The sequence below is a fragment of the Monopterus albus genome, unplaced genomic scaffold (assembly GCF_001952655.1).
Source record: "Monopterus albus unplaced genomic scaffold, M_albus_1.0 scaffold73.1, whole genome shotgun sequence".
NCBI lineage: Eukaryota > Metazoa > Chordata > Actinopteri > Synbranchiformes > Synbranchidae > Monopterus > Monopterus albus.
In genome coordinates, this window is record NW_018127953.1 from 1,013,686 (window position 1) to 1,026,032 (window position 12,347).

At 41.3% G+C, this 12,347-nt stretch overlaps 1 protein-coding gene across 4 annotated transcripts in view; it reads right to left on the bottom strand.

Moving 5' to 3' along the window:
• Positions 1 to 6,566, bottom strand: part of znf507 (zinc finger protein 507) — a 26,845-nt gene extending 20,279 nt beyond the window's left edge. For 2 of the 4 annotated variants that reach the window (XM_020605885.1, XM_020605888.1), the window contains exons 1-3: positions 6,105 to 6,311; positions 1,734 to 4,139; positions 225 to 342 (exon numbers count right to left, since the gene is read on the bottom strand). In XM_020605885.1, coding sequence (XP_020461541.1) covers positions 225 to 342; positions 1,734 to 4,136 — 2,521 coding nt within the window. In that variant the 5' untranslated portion in view covers positions 4,137 to 4,139; positions 6,105 to 6,311. Of the gene's footprint in view, positions 1 to 224; positions 343 to 1,733; positions 4,140 to 6,104; positions 6,313 to 6,389 lie in introns of those variants that run through there. The other 2 variants (XM_020605886.1, XM_020605887.1) reach the window with 2 other exon arrangements.
• Positions 6,567 to 12,347: the final 5,781 nt, after the last annotated feature.

The following is a 12,347-nucleotide window of genomic DNA, read 5'->3' on the forward strand; positions in this document are numbered from 1 at the left end:
GGAAGTCTGGGCATCTTTGCTTAGACTGCTGCCCCCGCGACCCGGTCCCGGATAAGCGGAGGAAAATGGATGGATGGATGGATGGAAAATTCATATTGACAATAGAAGAACTGGGGCATGGAGAAAGTAACTCCGAAGACAGGAGAGTATAAGCTGAAATTTTCCATATCTGGCATCAATTTATCCTAATACATATATAACAAGGCCATAAAAACATGCCTTACCTCCATCTGTTATGTGCTCTGCTTCCTCCACTGCAGCAAGCGTTTCAGTGACGGGTGTGAGGGCTGCCATATCACTGCTGAAGCTATGGTGCTCTCGCTCATGAATTCTCAACTGACTCTATGCATGGAAAGCACACATGCACAGACACACAATGAGGTTTCCATACAAAGAAAGGATAATGTATACAGTCGACATTTAGAAGAGCTTGTAGTGATCTCCTGTGCTACAGGTTTAACAGAGTCTCTAACTCACTAATGCTACCTCTGGAGCAGATATAGCAGTCGGCTGCCTATGAAATCATTCTAAAACTATTTTTTATTGGAAATGTGCATACCAAATGTCCACAAGCCAAGTAGTAACATATTCAAATTACTTTATTACACTAAAGCCTAAAACCCAATATTTAGTTCACCGTCAAAGAGAACAGCCACATTACAGAGACTGAAATTTTAATCTGAATTATAGAGTTTCTAAATAGCTGCCAATGAACTGCCTATTTACTAATGTGTTCAGCTCTATTGTCATTTTATATTGTGTAATATAATGAATATAATAACTCATCATGGAAACCATAAACACATATGAATGTATTTGTTTTTAGATACAACTGTGAATTAAGCACCTGAAAAATAAAGTTTTTTTTAATTAAAATACCCGCCCCCCCCCCCCCCCCTTCTCACCGATTTGCAACATGGCCCACAATAATCTTACTATATGATCTTTATATATTTATACACATCTCATAGGCAATAGATCTCTGTGATAAAACTGAGGTGAGGCACCACTAATCCTTAAAAACTGCAAGAACATCTGTGGAGATGTCTTAAGATGGCAGTTCACAGATACCTCCCATTAAGTCTGATGGAGCTTGAAAGGATCTGCCAGGATGAATAGGATAAAGTGCCCAAATCCAGGTGTGCAAAGCTTGTAGAGAGTTACCCAAAAAAGGCTAGAAGCTGTAATTGCTGCCAAAGAGGTTTCTACCAAGTACTGGAGTAAGGGTCTGTCATTATGGGCTATTAAGTGTCATCTGACGGACAAAAATGGTTATTTTATCCACTTAAAACTCAAATCTACAATGCCATAAAGTGTGCAAAAAGGGAAAGTGAATACGTTTTGATGCTATATTATATATTGCCGTATTTCCTTAACCTTACTCCAATTAAATCCTAACCTCCCCCCCCCAGCTTCGGTAAAATCTGTTTTTTAAAAAAATAGACATGTCATGAAAATTAGGATCAACCGAGTGCGGCAAACTGTTACACAGTGGTATAAGTGAGCCCGAGAAAGCAAAGTGGTGCACTACCAGTGATATATTTACTTTGAAAATACATAAACATTGTCCTTATGCAGGCTTTCAGCTCAGCATGATTCAGGCTACAACACCAGCTACTTCAATTGATTCTAAAACTCGGGACATTATAATAGATTACTTAAATAATCTGATTACATATGTATATTAAACAACAGGATTAAAATGCTGCAGGTAAATGTTGATGTCTCCTCACCTTGTAGTGAAAGGTATCCTGGCACTCCTTGCACTGGTACATCCTGGACTTGCAGTGGCGAATCATATGGCTCTCCAGGTCCTTACTGTCCAAGGCAATGTGCTCACAGATGGGACACTGATAAGGCTGCCTTTGTTTGTGTACCCGCAGGTGCTGTTTAATGTAGCCCTTATTGCTGCTGCTGTAGTGACACAGTCGGCACCGGTATGGCCTTTCATTTCCAGGGTTGTAGTCCACTAGACTACCATCAGGAGAGGCAACCAACCCATCCACCCCTGGGATGCTACACATATAGCTCCCAGCTCCGTTCTCCGTCACCACACTGTCTCCATTTTGGATTTGTACATTATCCTGAAGCTCTCTTAAGATATCCTCATCCGAGGCATTCTGGTCTGAGCGCTCTCTCAGTCTTTCAATGACAGTGAGCAGTGACAGGCTGATGCCAGCTTTAGTGGCAGGGCCCTCCTCATCTTCCTCCCTCAGGCCCAGTGACCCCAAATCTTCGTCTCTGCCTTTGCTGTGAAGCTCCAAGTCCAACAGAGCTGCTGCTGGCTCCGTGTCAGAGGGCTTCTCTCCAGCCACAGTCACTTCTACATGGCTCTGGTTCATGTACTGGTTCTGTGTCTGGGCTGCAGTGGTCTTCAGGCTTTCCTTGGCGCTGGATGTGGAGAGTTCAGGAGTCCTCATAGGCATAGCTACCAAGGCCTCAGCAGCCAGTGAATGCAGACGGAGAGATTCAGAATGTGTCCTCTTGCGACCAGCTGGTGGAATATTTTCATCCCTTGTAGAGCTGCTACTGAAAGCTACAGAGGATTTAACATCAGCTCCTGATGGCTGGCTGTCAGCGGTCCTACCTGCACTGCAACCAAGGCCAACCTCTTTCTCTTTCATAGCTTCCACATGGTCCTGCTCTTCCTCCTCTACATGCAATAAGCCCTTGTCCCTGTCAGGGCTGAGAAGAAGTGGGTTAGTGGCAATGACTGAATCCTCAGCTGAAGGAAGGCGTTCTACAATCACATTGATATGACCGGCACTGTTGGGAGTGCTGTTAATGATCTTCTGAGCTGATGACAATAAACTGTCTCTGATACAGGAGCTTTCATGGTGACTATCTATCTCAACCTCAGTCTCTGCCTCCGTCATCACCTGCACCTCCACCATGGCCTCCTCAGAGGTCAGGTCTTTGATAGGATACACACTTTCCTGCTCTTGAGTTTTAAGACTTTCACTGAGATTAGAAACTGAATGACTCAACACATTCTGTTTACTGTCAACAGCAACTGTTGGCACACAGAGCTGGAGCTTGAAGGCAGCGGGGAGCTTTTGCAGGCTTTTATCTTGAAGAACTGGGGATAGAACAACTAGTTCCTCTCTGGCTGTGACAATGTTAGCTGCAGCCTGGGCCTCTCTCCTTGTGGAAGCACCATCTTCATCCTCAAAGATGGGGTAGGAGCAGTCGACCAGCCCAGCGTGCTTCCAGGCGTGGGTCTTGAGCATTCGCTGCTGGCTGCACACATAGCTGCAGATAAGGCAGCGGTACAATCCATACTCCTCATAGCTATACCATTTCTTTTTTTGTGGTACCTCATCCACTGGGCTTTGGATGACCTTGGTTCCCATACTGCCATCAGTCCCAGTCCAGTCCTCATCCTGCTTTCCTAAAACATCTTCGTTCCCCTCACTGTAGATATCAGATGGAGTTGAATTCCTCCTCAGGTTACCCTTATTGCTGAAGTGTAGCCTGACATGTGCCTCCAGCTGCCCCTGGTCTCTGGAGGTGAAGTGACACTCAGAGCACATGAGGATAAGGTCGCTGTGCTGCTCATTGTGCTTTTTCAGGTGCTCTTTCAGCAGGGGCAGCGTTTGGGAGAGATAGGGGCACAGGCTGCACTGATAGCATGTGACTGTCCGCTTGCTGTCAGTGCTATAGGGGTTGCTGGCTACCTCTGTTATCATGGAGGTGATGTTATTGTTATTACTGTCGCCTGAAGCATGTGAAGAAAGAGCACCATCAGCTAAGCTGCCTTCGGATCTCTCCTCCTCAGTGTTGTCTTGCTCCTTACAGTTTCTCTTTATTTTCTTATGGGGAGAACCTCCTCTGCTCCCCCTTGCCTCTTCCTCATCTCCTCCTCTCCCTGCAGGGGAAGCCTGATGGAGGGCTCGTTTCTGTCCTGCCAGGGTGCAGCGGCGCTGGGGCCGCTTCTCCACAATTTTGCTGAGCTTCTCAATGACATGAATGAGAGAATCAGAGGTTTGTTTCTTTTGAAGACTCTGGAAGGCATCCTCTTCTCTGGTTTGCTGGGTTTGATTTTGTGAAAGGGATCCCTGCACTGATGAAGAGGTGGAGGAAGAGGAGGCAGTGGAAGAGTGTGTGATAAGTAAAGCTAAATTGCTTATCTCCATGACCTGGCGGACAGCAGGAAAAGGAGATGACACTGTAGTCCATTTGCTCTGTGATACATTCAACATGTTTCTTAAAGACTAACACAGACACAGGTATTTTAAAATACATTCTCTAAATGTTACTCCAGAATTGTATCCATGTCATTGGTGTCTGTGACAGCATTCATGCTATTATGTGACACTTACAAACTATTCATTTTACAGAAGCATATGCCCTCTTAGTAAAACAGAGGTTATGTACTATATGAGATGAAGACTGTGTTCTACCTGAGTGACATTAAGGTCACGTTCACACTGCAGGCTGAAGTGGCTCACATCCGATCTTTTCGCCCAAATGTGACCCATATCCGATTTCCTTATGACAGTGTGAACAGTACAAATCCGATTTTTTCAAATACAGCCCAGGCCACTTTCATATATGGTCCTAAATCGGATACATGTCCGATGTTTTGCAATGCGACTTCAGTGTGAATGGCCATATCGCATTTTAATGCGATTTTTATGTCATTGAAATGCGACAGACATCACAATTCTGCGCTGGAGGAGGCGAGGCCATAAGCAATATTTGTGCTCTCCTTCTTCTTGATATTCTTCTTATCATTATTTTGATTGCACATTAACTGGTACATCGCTACGCACATGCTATCATGAGCCGGATCCATTTTTATTTTTGCAAACACAGTACACTGTGTCTGAGGTCACGTCCTCTTCTGCACATGCGGGTCACCTCAGGGCCGTATACTGTTCACACATGAGACAGATGGCAGTCGCACTCCACACACACACACACACACAGAGGACCCAAGCTTGAAGGAAGGAATAAGACCACCCTGGGGTGATGTGCGTGCGTGTATCATTAGGTCATCAAAACTGTTCTTTTGTCCATGTATTAATTTGCCTAACCGAATAACCAATTCTGGACTAACAATATTAGAGATAAGAGGTGCATCCACTACACTAAAAAAAGATGGCTTGTTGACCATTTGAAAACACTGTACCACACTATTTACTAAGGGTCTAGTGTGAGGAGACTGGGAAACGGGAAGTAGACAACTTCACCACCATCATAAGTGTGATAGCTTGGCTCATTCATCAGCAGCCCTGTCACTGCTAGTCAACAGACAGTCTTGCTAACACGTGCACCACGTGTATCTGTTTACAAAATAAACTGGTCACAACTTCTGTGCCTTAATTCCTTTCATATTTGCCAAACCAACACTTCCCTCTTCCTCACTTTCTAACCACACTTCACCTTCCTCTTTCCCCCACTTCTGCTTCTGACTATATCAAAACAATAGGACACATATTTGGAAAAGGGTTACTACATGCTCAAATTAATCAGCATTATCTAGTTTAACTCTGAATTCAGTGGAACAGAGCAACACAGAAACTAGCCTAGTGTTATTAAAACTGGATCCAAGAATAACCGAGTCAACGATAATGAACGATGTCCATTGAAAATGTCTTTCCCAAACGAGTCCAACTCCCAATTAAAAACACGTGGCCAGATGTGTCACCCATCATTTGGGCTTTCTGAAATACATTTGATACGTCGGCTATTTTATCAGGTTGAATATGTTGTAAGTGTAGCCTCTCTGCAGACACCGTCATGTGCTTTAACCGGTCTCAGATGAGCACCTGTTATGTCAGGATCTAAAAATATTTCAGCCATTCTCATTCCTCTGTAAAATGAAGTTGAACAGGATCCCCAAACTTACACTGAAACATCGAATAAAGACTTTGCTAACGTTAGTAGCAACGCCAAAGACACTGTCGCATAGAAAAAAACGATATTCGAGTGGAAGGTGGCAGGACACACAGCGTTAACGTCACAGCGTGTTGCCTGCTCTTCAAACACAGACACGAGTGCTAGCTACAACTCACATGAATGTACAAGGGCATTATCATCTTTTTGGTCAATGAGTGGCAAGAAAGCGCGTGTTTGTATTGTAATGAAAACGTACTTACTGACAGGCAAAGGCTCGACGCACTTTGTCCTCAACACATAAAACTGCTTTGTTTTATTCGACAGCCATAAAAAGTAGCCCCTCTCTCTCCCACACTGCAAAATGGCGAGGATGGAATATCAGTCACGTGACTCCAAATTTGGGTCAGGTGACCAAAAGCGACCGATGATTGACGTATGCTGCCTTCACATGCTGCTCGTAAGAGAACCTAATCCAATGCAACAACATTACCCCCAGGCACCAAACTGTGTTTCCAAATAATAAAAAAAGACTACAAAATGATTACCTTACGGGTGGCTGCATGAAGGTTCCGGGTTTGAGCCCTGGCCGACCCGGGGCCTTTCGGTGCATAGTTTGCATGTTCTTCCTGCGCCTGCGTGGGTTCTGTCTGGGTACACCGGCTTCCTCCCACATGTTGAAGACTTGCAGTTTAGGTTGACTGCTGACTCTAAATTGTCCGTGGGAGTGAGGGTGAGTGTGTGTGGTTCTTTGTCTACATGTCAGCTCTGTGATAGACTGGCCTCCTGTCCACGATGTACCCCGCCTCTCGCCACTGTCAGCTGGGATTGCCTCCTGTCCGCCGCCCCCCAGTGACTCTATAGATAATGGATGATTACCTTATTCACAGTGCTATTATACTAGGTTGACTCTGTACAAGATGTTTGTGCCCACTGCACAGCAACTGTTCATACAGCCGAGCACTACCCTCTTGTGGTTACTCTATGAATGTTCACCTCAACACAAGCTGACAAAATAGGAACATGCAAAACTAATGGTAAAATAACTGCTAGGGAAAGGTACAAAGAAGTGAATACAAACACCACAGCACATCACCACATGTCTGAGACGGGCCTGGGACATAGACCCACTTACCATGCATTTGACTTCCAATAAAGATAGACCCTACTTGTTTTTTAGACAACAGTGTTTACAGATGACCAAGTTTTGGTCTCTGACAATCACCACATATTCACTAATATTCAAACTGATGGTGTTCCTCACCATGTGTCCCACAGTGTGTCATAAGTGACTGAATGCATCTGTCGGTTACTTGTGTTATTTAGTTGCTGAATCAGACAATCGCATTAATTTGTTTTCCAATTTTTATTTTCCTCAAGTTAATTAAATTGCTTGGTTAAATATTTGGTTAAGTCCATTAGACATTTCTAGGTTCAAATTCAAATTTTTGTTCCCCATTAGGATGCAACAAAAAAGAAGGAATTATGTGAAGCACAAACAGGACAACAAGACAGAGGCTTTGAAAATATGTCATGTCATTTTCCTATATAGGTTACAAAAAGACAAATCATGAAAAAAATGTGTAAAACCTATTTTAATATTTAGCATAATGACAATGTTGATGTTATTGTATTGTTTATAATCCCCAGAACAAATACTAGCTATTTCTATTACATGTTCACTAAAATTATAATTTTGCTAAATTTTGTGCCACGTTCCAACTATCTCTAACTTTTCCTTTTTTTCTTACACTGACACTGACAATGTGGGAAGAAGGTGCACAGGGAAGCAGAGCAAACCTTGGAATGAAAATCACAACTCACAATGAAAACATTATTACATGTAATCAGTGAGATTCCCATAAAAAAGACTGTAAATATTTAAATTCAGCCCTAGAAGCCAAAAAGAAGCAGAAACATGGTCTCATGATATGATCAATGGTCCGTTTTTTTGTAAAATGACATATTCCCACTTAATCCAGAATGGAACACTGTAGCTTCAGAAGAAATCAACCAAGTGCTACTTAACTTAGTTGCTACTTATCAAAGATTGTTTTTAGTGATGTTGAATCTTTGATGCTCAGAATTTAAAAACTCTACACACCTTTTATGAAGCTTCATATACAGTATATCAAACATCACAATGTGTTAGTGTTAACTGTATAGTCATCTGCTGTGTACTGGAAACAATGCAGGTATGCAGATCCTTGAACAAGACACTATACAGAAATATTCTGAATACCACTTGCAGTTTTTTTCTTAGTGCCATGCATTTGCTAGCATGCATGTTTGATGAACAGATAAACCTCTTTAGGACTTCAGTGAGGAATTCAGATGAATATGATGATGTGTAGCCTAATCATTAGATAAGCACATATTTGTAACTGTACAGGTAAAAATAGAAACACACAGCAACCCCTCACACACACACACACACACACACACACACACACACCAACACACACACAAAGTAATTCAGACCCAATTGGTGTAAAACAAGCCTGTGCTGAAAATGACATCTTTCATTGTTGGCTATCTCCATTCATATGCGATTTTTATAAACTGTAATTGCTTCCACCTCCTATTACCCCTGTTGCCTCTCCGTCAAAGGCACATTGAGACTGTTCTCTAATCTGAAGTGACAGCCCATATACTTTCACTCACACATTACAGTGTAGCCTCGGGCTTCTGAGCCCGTTCCTTTCAGAACGTTGAAACCAGGTTATTTCTATTGAAGTATTAAAGTAATACTTCAGTTAAAGCTATTATTTCGGGGTTTGTTATTTTTTCCAACTGCAGGGCTGAGTGGGGATTGATTGAATGTGAATGAGGGAAAGAAAGTTCACAGTATAGAGACTGAAATGAAAGGAAACAAAAGGAAAAGCCAAAGTGTAGACCAAGTTATGTCTGAGGTTTACTTTGTGTTCACTACTGTGTTTTGCATGGCTGCAAGAAGACGTGTGTGAGTGACCCATGAGTTACTGATGAGATGACTCTATCAAAGAAACGGTTCACTTACAGTATTTGCTTTTCTGGAGTGTCCAACTATATCTCACACTCTTTTTCACCTGGTGAGGGCTATACAACAAAGTGTTGAGTTCCTCACTTCGGTCACATGGTGACAACTGAGCAATCCTCTTCTACCAGCTGTTGAAGAAGACCATGATGTGTGGATAAAAGCACAACGATAATAAGAGGACATTTTGAACTTATTAACAATTCATTCAGTTGAATGGCACTTCTATTAAATCAGACTAGTCCCCTGTATGGACATGGAGCGCCAAAAACATAGGTTAGCAAGAAGTGGATTGAGAAACGTTTCAGAGCCTTTTGCATTTAAATTTATTAGACGTTGAGCAGAGTTTATAAATGTGCCATAATTCATAGTTCTTCCCCCATTGTACACACACATTACTACTTCTCCTTGCTTTTCACAAAACTCTCAAAAAAAGCTGATTTTTATTTTTTACCAATAAAGACATATTTGTTTTTGAAAATATTTCTGAAAAGTTAAGTTCAAATGAAGCATCCATGATGTCAAAACAACACTGCAAGTTTGTGTTGCCTGGTGAGGCAGATTTCTCCTCTACACAGCATCTTTGTCAGCATGACTTCGACCAATTCCACTATACTTTCCTTGTGCTGTTTCAGAGATTTCCACTGGGTGTCAATAGTGACCTTCTGGTCAATGGGAGACGTACTGTGCACAACTGGGACAGAACTATAGATGTGCAGACACAGGATGAGTATTTGAATTAGACCAGATTGTTATATTATTGCTGATATTAGTGATTTTTATTTTAATTCATATGATTCTTTGTTTATAGTATTTGCCTTGATTAAAAACAATCGTGTTTGCTTAATATATCACTAAAACACAGTTGAATGTAATAAACTGAAGGAAGTTAAGTGACAAAATTTTGAGGAGAAAATATAAGCAGGATATGGAGAAAGAGATGAAAGTTTGAAGGAGAGATCAGTGAACAGATGTTAGGACTACATCTGTTGCAAGGTACTTTCTGTTGCAAAAATAGAGGTTGAAGGCAGGAAGAATGAGTGACAAGAGAAAAGATGAAACATTACAAAGAAAAGATGAGAGAGGTGTAAGGAAAGTGGAAAGAGCTGATGGAGAGAGCAGCTGAAGGAGGGTAAAGAGAGAGGTCAAGCTTTGGATTTTGTTCTTCTCATAGGCTGTATTATGTGATGAGGGAGTGAAGGCTTAAAGAAGGTAGAGGAAGAAGAAAAATACATGAAGGAGGGAGAGAGAGCAAGAGGAAGAGGAGGAGAGCTACTATATATTGTTTCTGTGGCAAATTGATGTGATCCATCTGAACCATATGACTTGTGCAGCACACTCCCTGAGTGACCAGCACTACGCCACACCCAAAGGCAACTAGAGTTGTACAGTACCCCCCCTTCTTTTTTTTTTACGCAGTGGGAGACGATGTATGTTCTCCATTTTGAACAAACAAAACGACAGTCTGTAGTTATATGTATTGCAGTCCTTCTTCCCTGAAAATATATTCTACTAACACATAGACACACCATCTGAGAGATGAGCATGTGGCTTGCTTCCCGGGTCATTTTCTTTGGAGTTGCTGCTTTATTGTGCTCACTGATCCGATTTCCCTCCCTCTCTGGTGTGATTTCTCTTTCTGTTGCCCTGGCCAATCTTACAGCTACGGTTCACCTGGAAAAGAAAAATAGTGTGACCACTTCACCAACACACCAGTAACAACAACATGGCATAATAATGACTGCACTTCAGGAATGGGAAACAATGTGTCTTCATGATCTATCTGGGCCATATCAAATATATGAATCATGTTAATACAGAGGAATTGGAGGAGACCTGGCTCTTCACATGGGGCTGCAGCAGGGGTTTTTTCCTGGGAGGAGTACCAGTGTGTTTGTCAAAGTGTTCTGGCGATGAATGATGGGGTTACTATGTGAATTCAGTCATGTTTTCTAGGTGCTGTGAGTTCTCTGTTCAGATCCCTTAAGTGCAGATCATACACAAGTATAAACTAAACAATATTATCAGTGTTTCTCATTGTCAATACATGCTATGAAAAGGCTCAAATTAAAAAAGAACATTTTGTGTATCCAAAGCCTGGTATATCTTCATCCTCTAAACCCACAGAGCTGTGTTGGTGTCCAAACCTATTAAACCACATCATAGAACCACAAAGCAGCAAATGTGAAGAAAAAGCTGTTGCTAGACAAACTAACATATTGGTGAATTGGGTTTGATTTTATTTTTTAATTTATTAATCTATTTATTTGTTTATTCCCACAGTACAGATCGCTACAGAGTAACACTGGCCTTAGGTCAACCTGGGAAGATGGCTAAACCATCAGTTATATATTGAAGTATACTGTAATACCATAGAGACAATACAGGTACAATAGTGTACTACAGTTGCTCCGTAGTTTTTCCCCCAGACAGACACAATAAGGAAGAATAACTCAGAACAACCATTTTAAATGTAGGCTCTGGGTGAAACAAACTATTTTGATTATTATGCCTGCATATATTCAGCATAAAGCAATAATGTGAAGCTCATGATTCCTGCCTGTAATCCTGTTTTTCTGAATGTACCATATTCTAAGAAATGTGTGTGCCTATCACCTGAAACATGCCAACTGTCAGGGGGAGACTGTACTGTACGTTCTGTATGTATACATTATAGCATGTCTCCTCCTCTGTTGAAGGTCTATGTGACCTTAATGGATTCTGACGTTTCTTTATTTTCTTATTTTTAAAATAATTTTTATTTGTTTAAATTGGAAATAATGCACAAAATGAGTAGATACTGTATTTGTGGTTTTCCCAGTGCATGGTTTAACATCAGAAAACAAACCATCATCTTTATCTAGAGTCAAACATGTGTCCCTGCAAAGAGTTGAATGAGCAGAAAGTGAGTAAAAGGAAATAAAAGGACTCTACCTTTATAGCAACGTAACTGTACATTAACTCAGTTCAAAGTTGCAGTTGCTCTCCCACTCTTTTGTCCTTGGATCCCCTCCAACAGAACAAATGCAATATTATAATGAGATGTTGTCGACTATTGGTAAGGGCGAAAAGAGCCAAAGAAACATTTGTTCCCTTCTCAGAAAAACTGAGGCAAGAGACATGTATTTATCGCCTTCTCTCTTGCTTGTAATTTTTTTTTTTTTTTTTTAAGTTTTCAAAAAAATAAAGGTCTGAGGCAGGAGCAACATTAACAACATTACAGGGCCTGTTTACCCTGAGCTAGGGAAATTAATTACTTATTGATCAAGAGAGTGGGTGAATAAAATGAATTAATAAATAAGTGAACAGATAGCAGAGAGTGGGACATAGGTTGGATACTTGTTCACATTTGCAAACATCATGGTTGGCAGATTCCATTTGTTTTCCATTACATTACTACCAAAACACAGCACAGTGGAGCTTAGGAGTTCATTTATTTAAATATGATACTTAAACAAAAAGCTGGAATTTGAAGATGACAGCTTATACA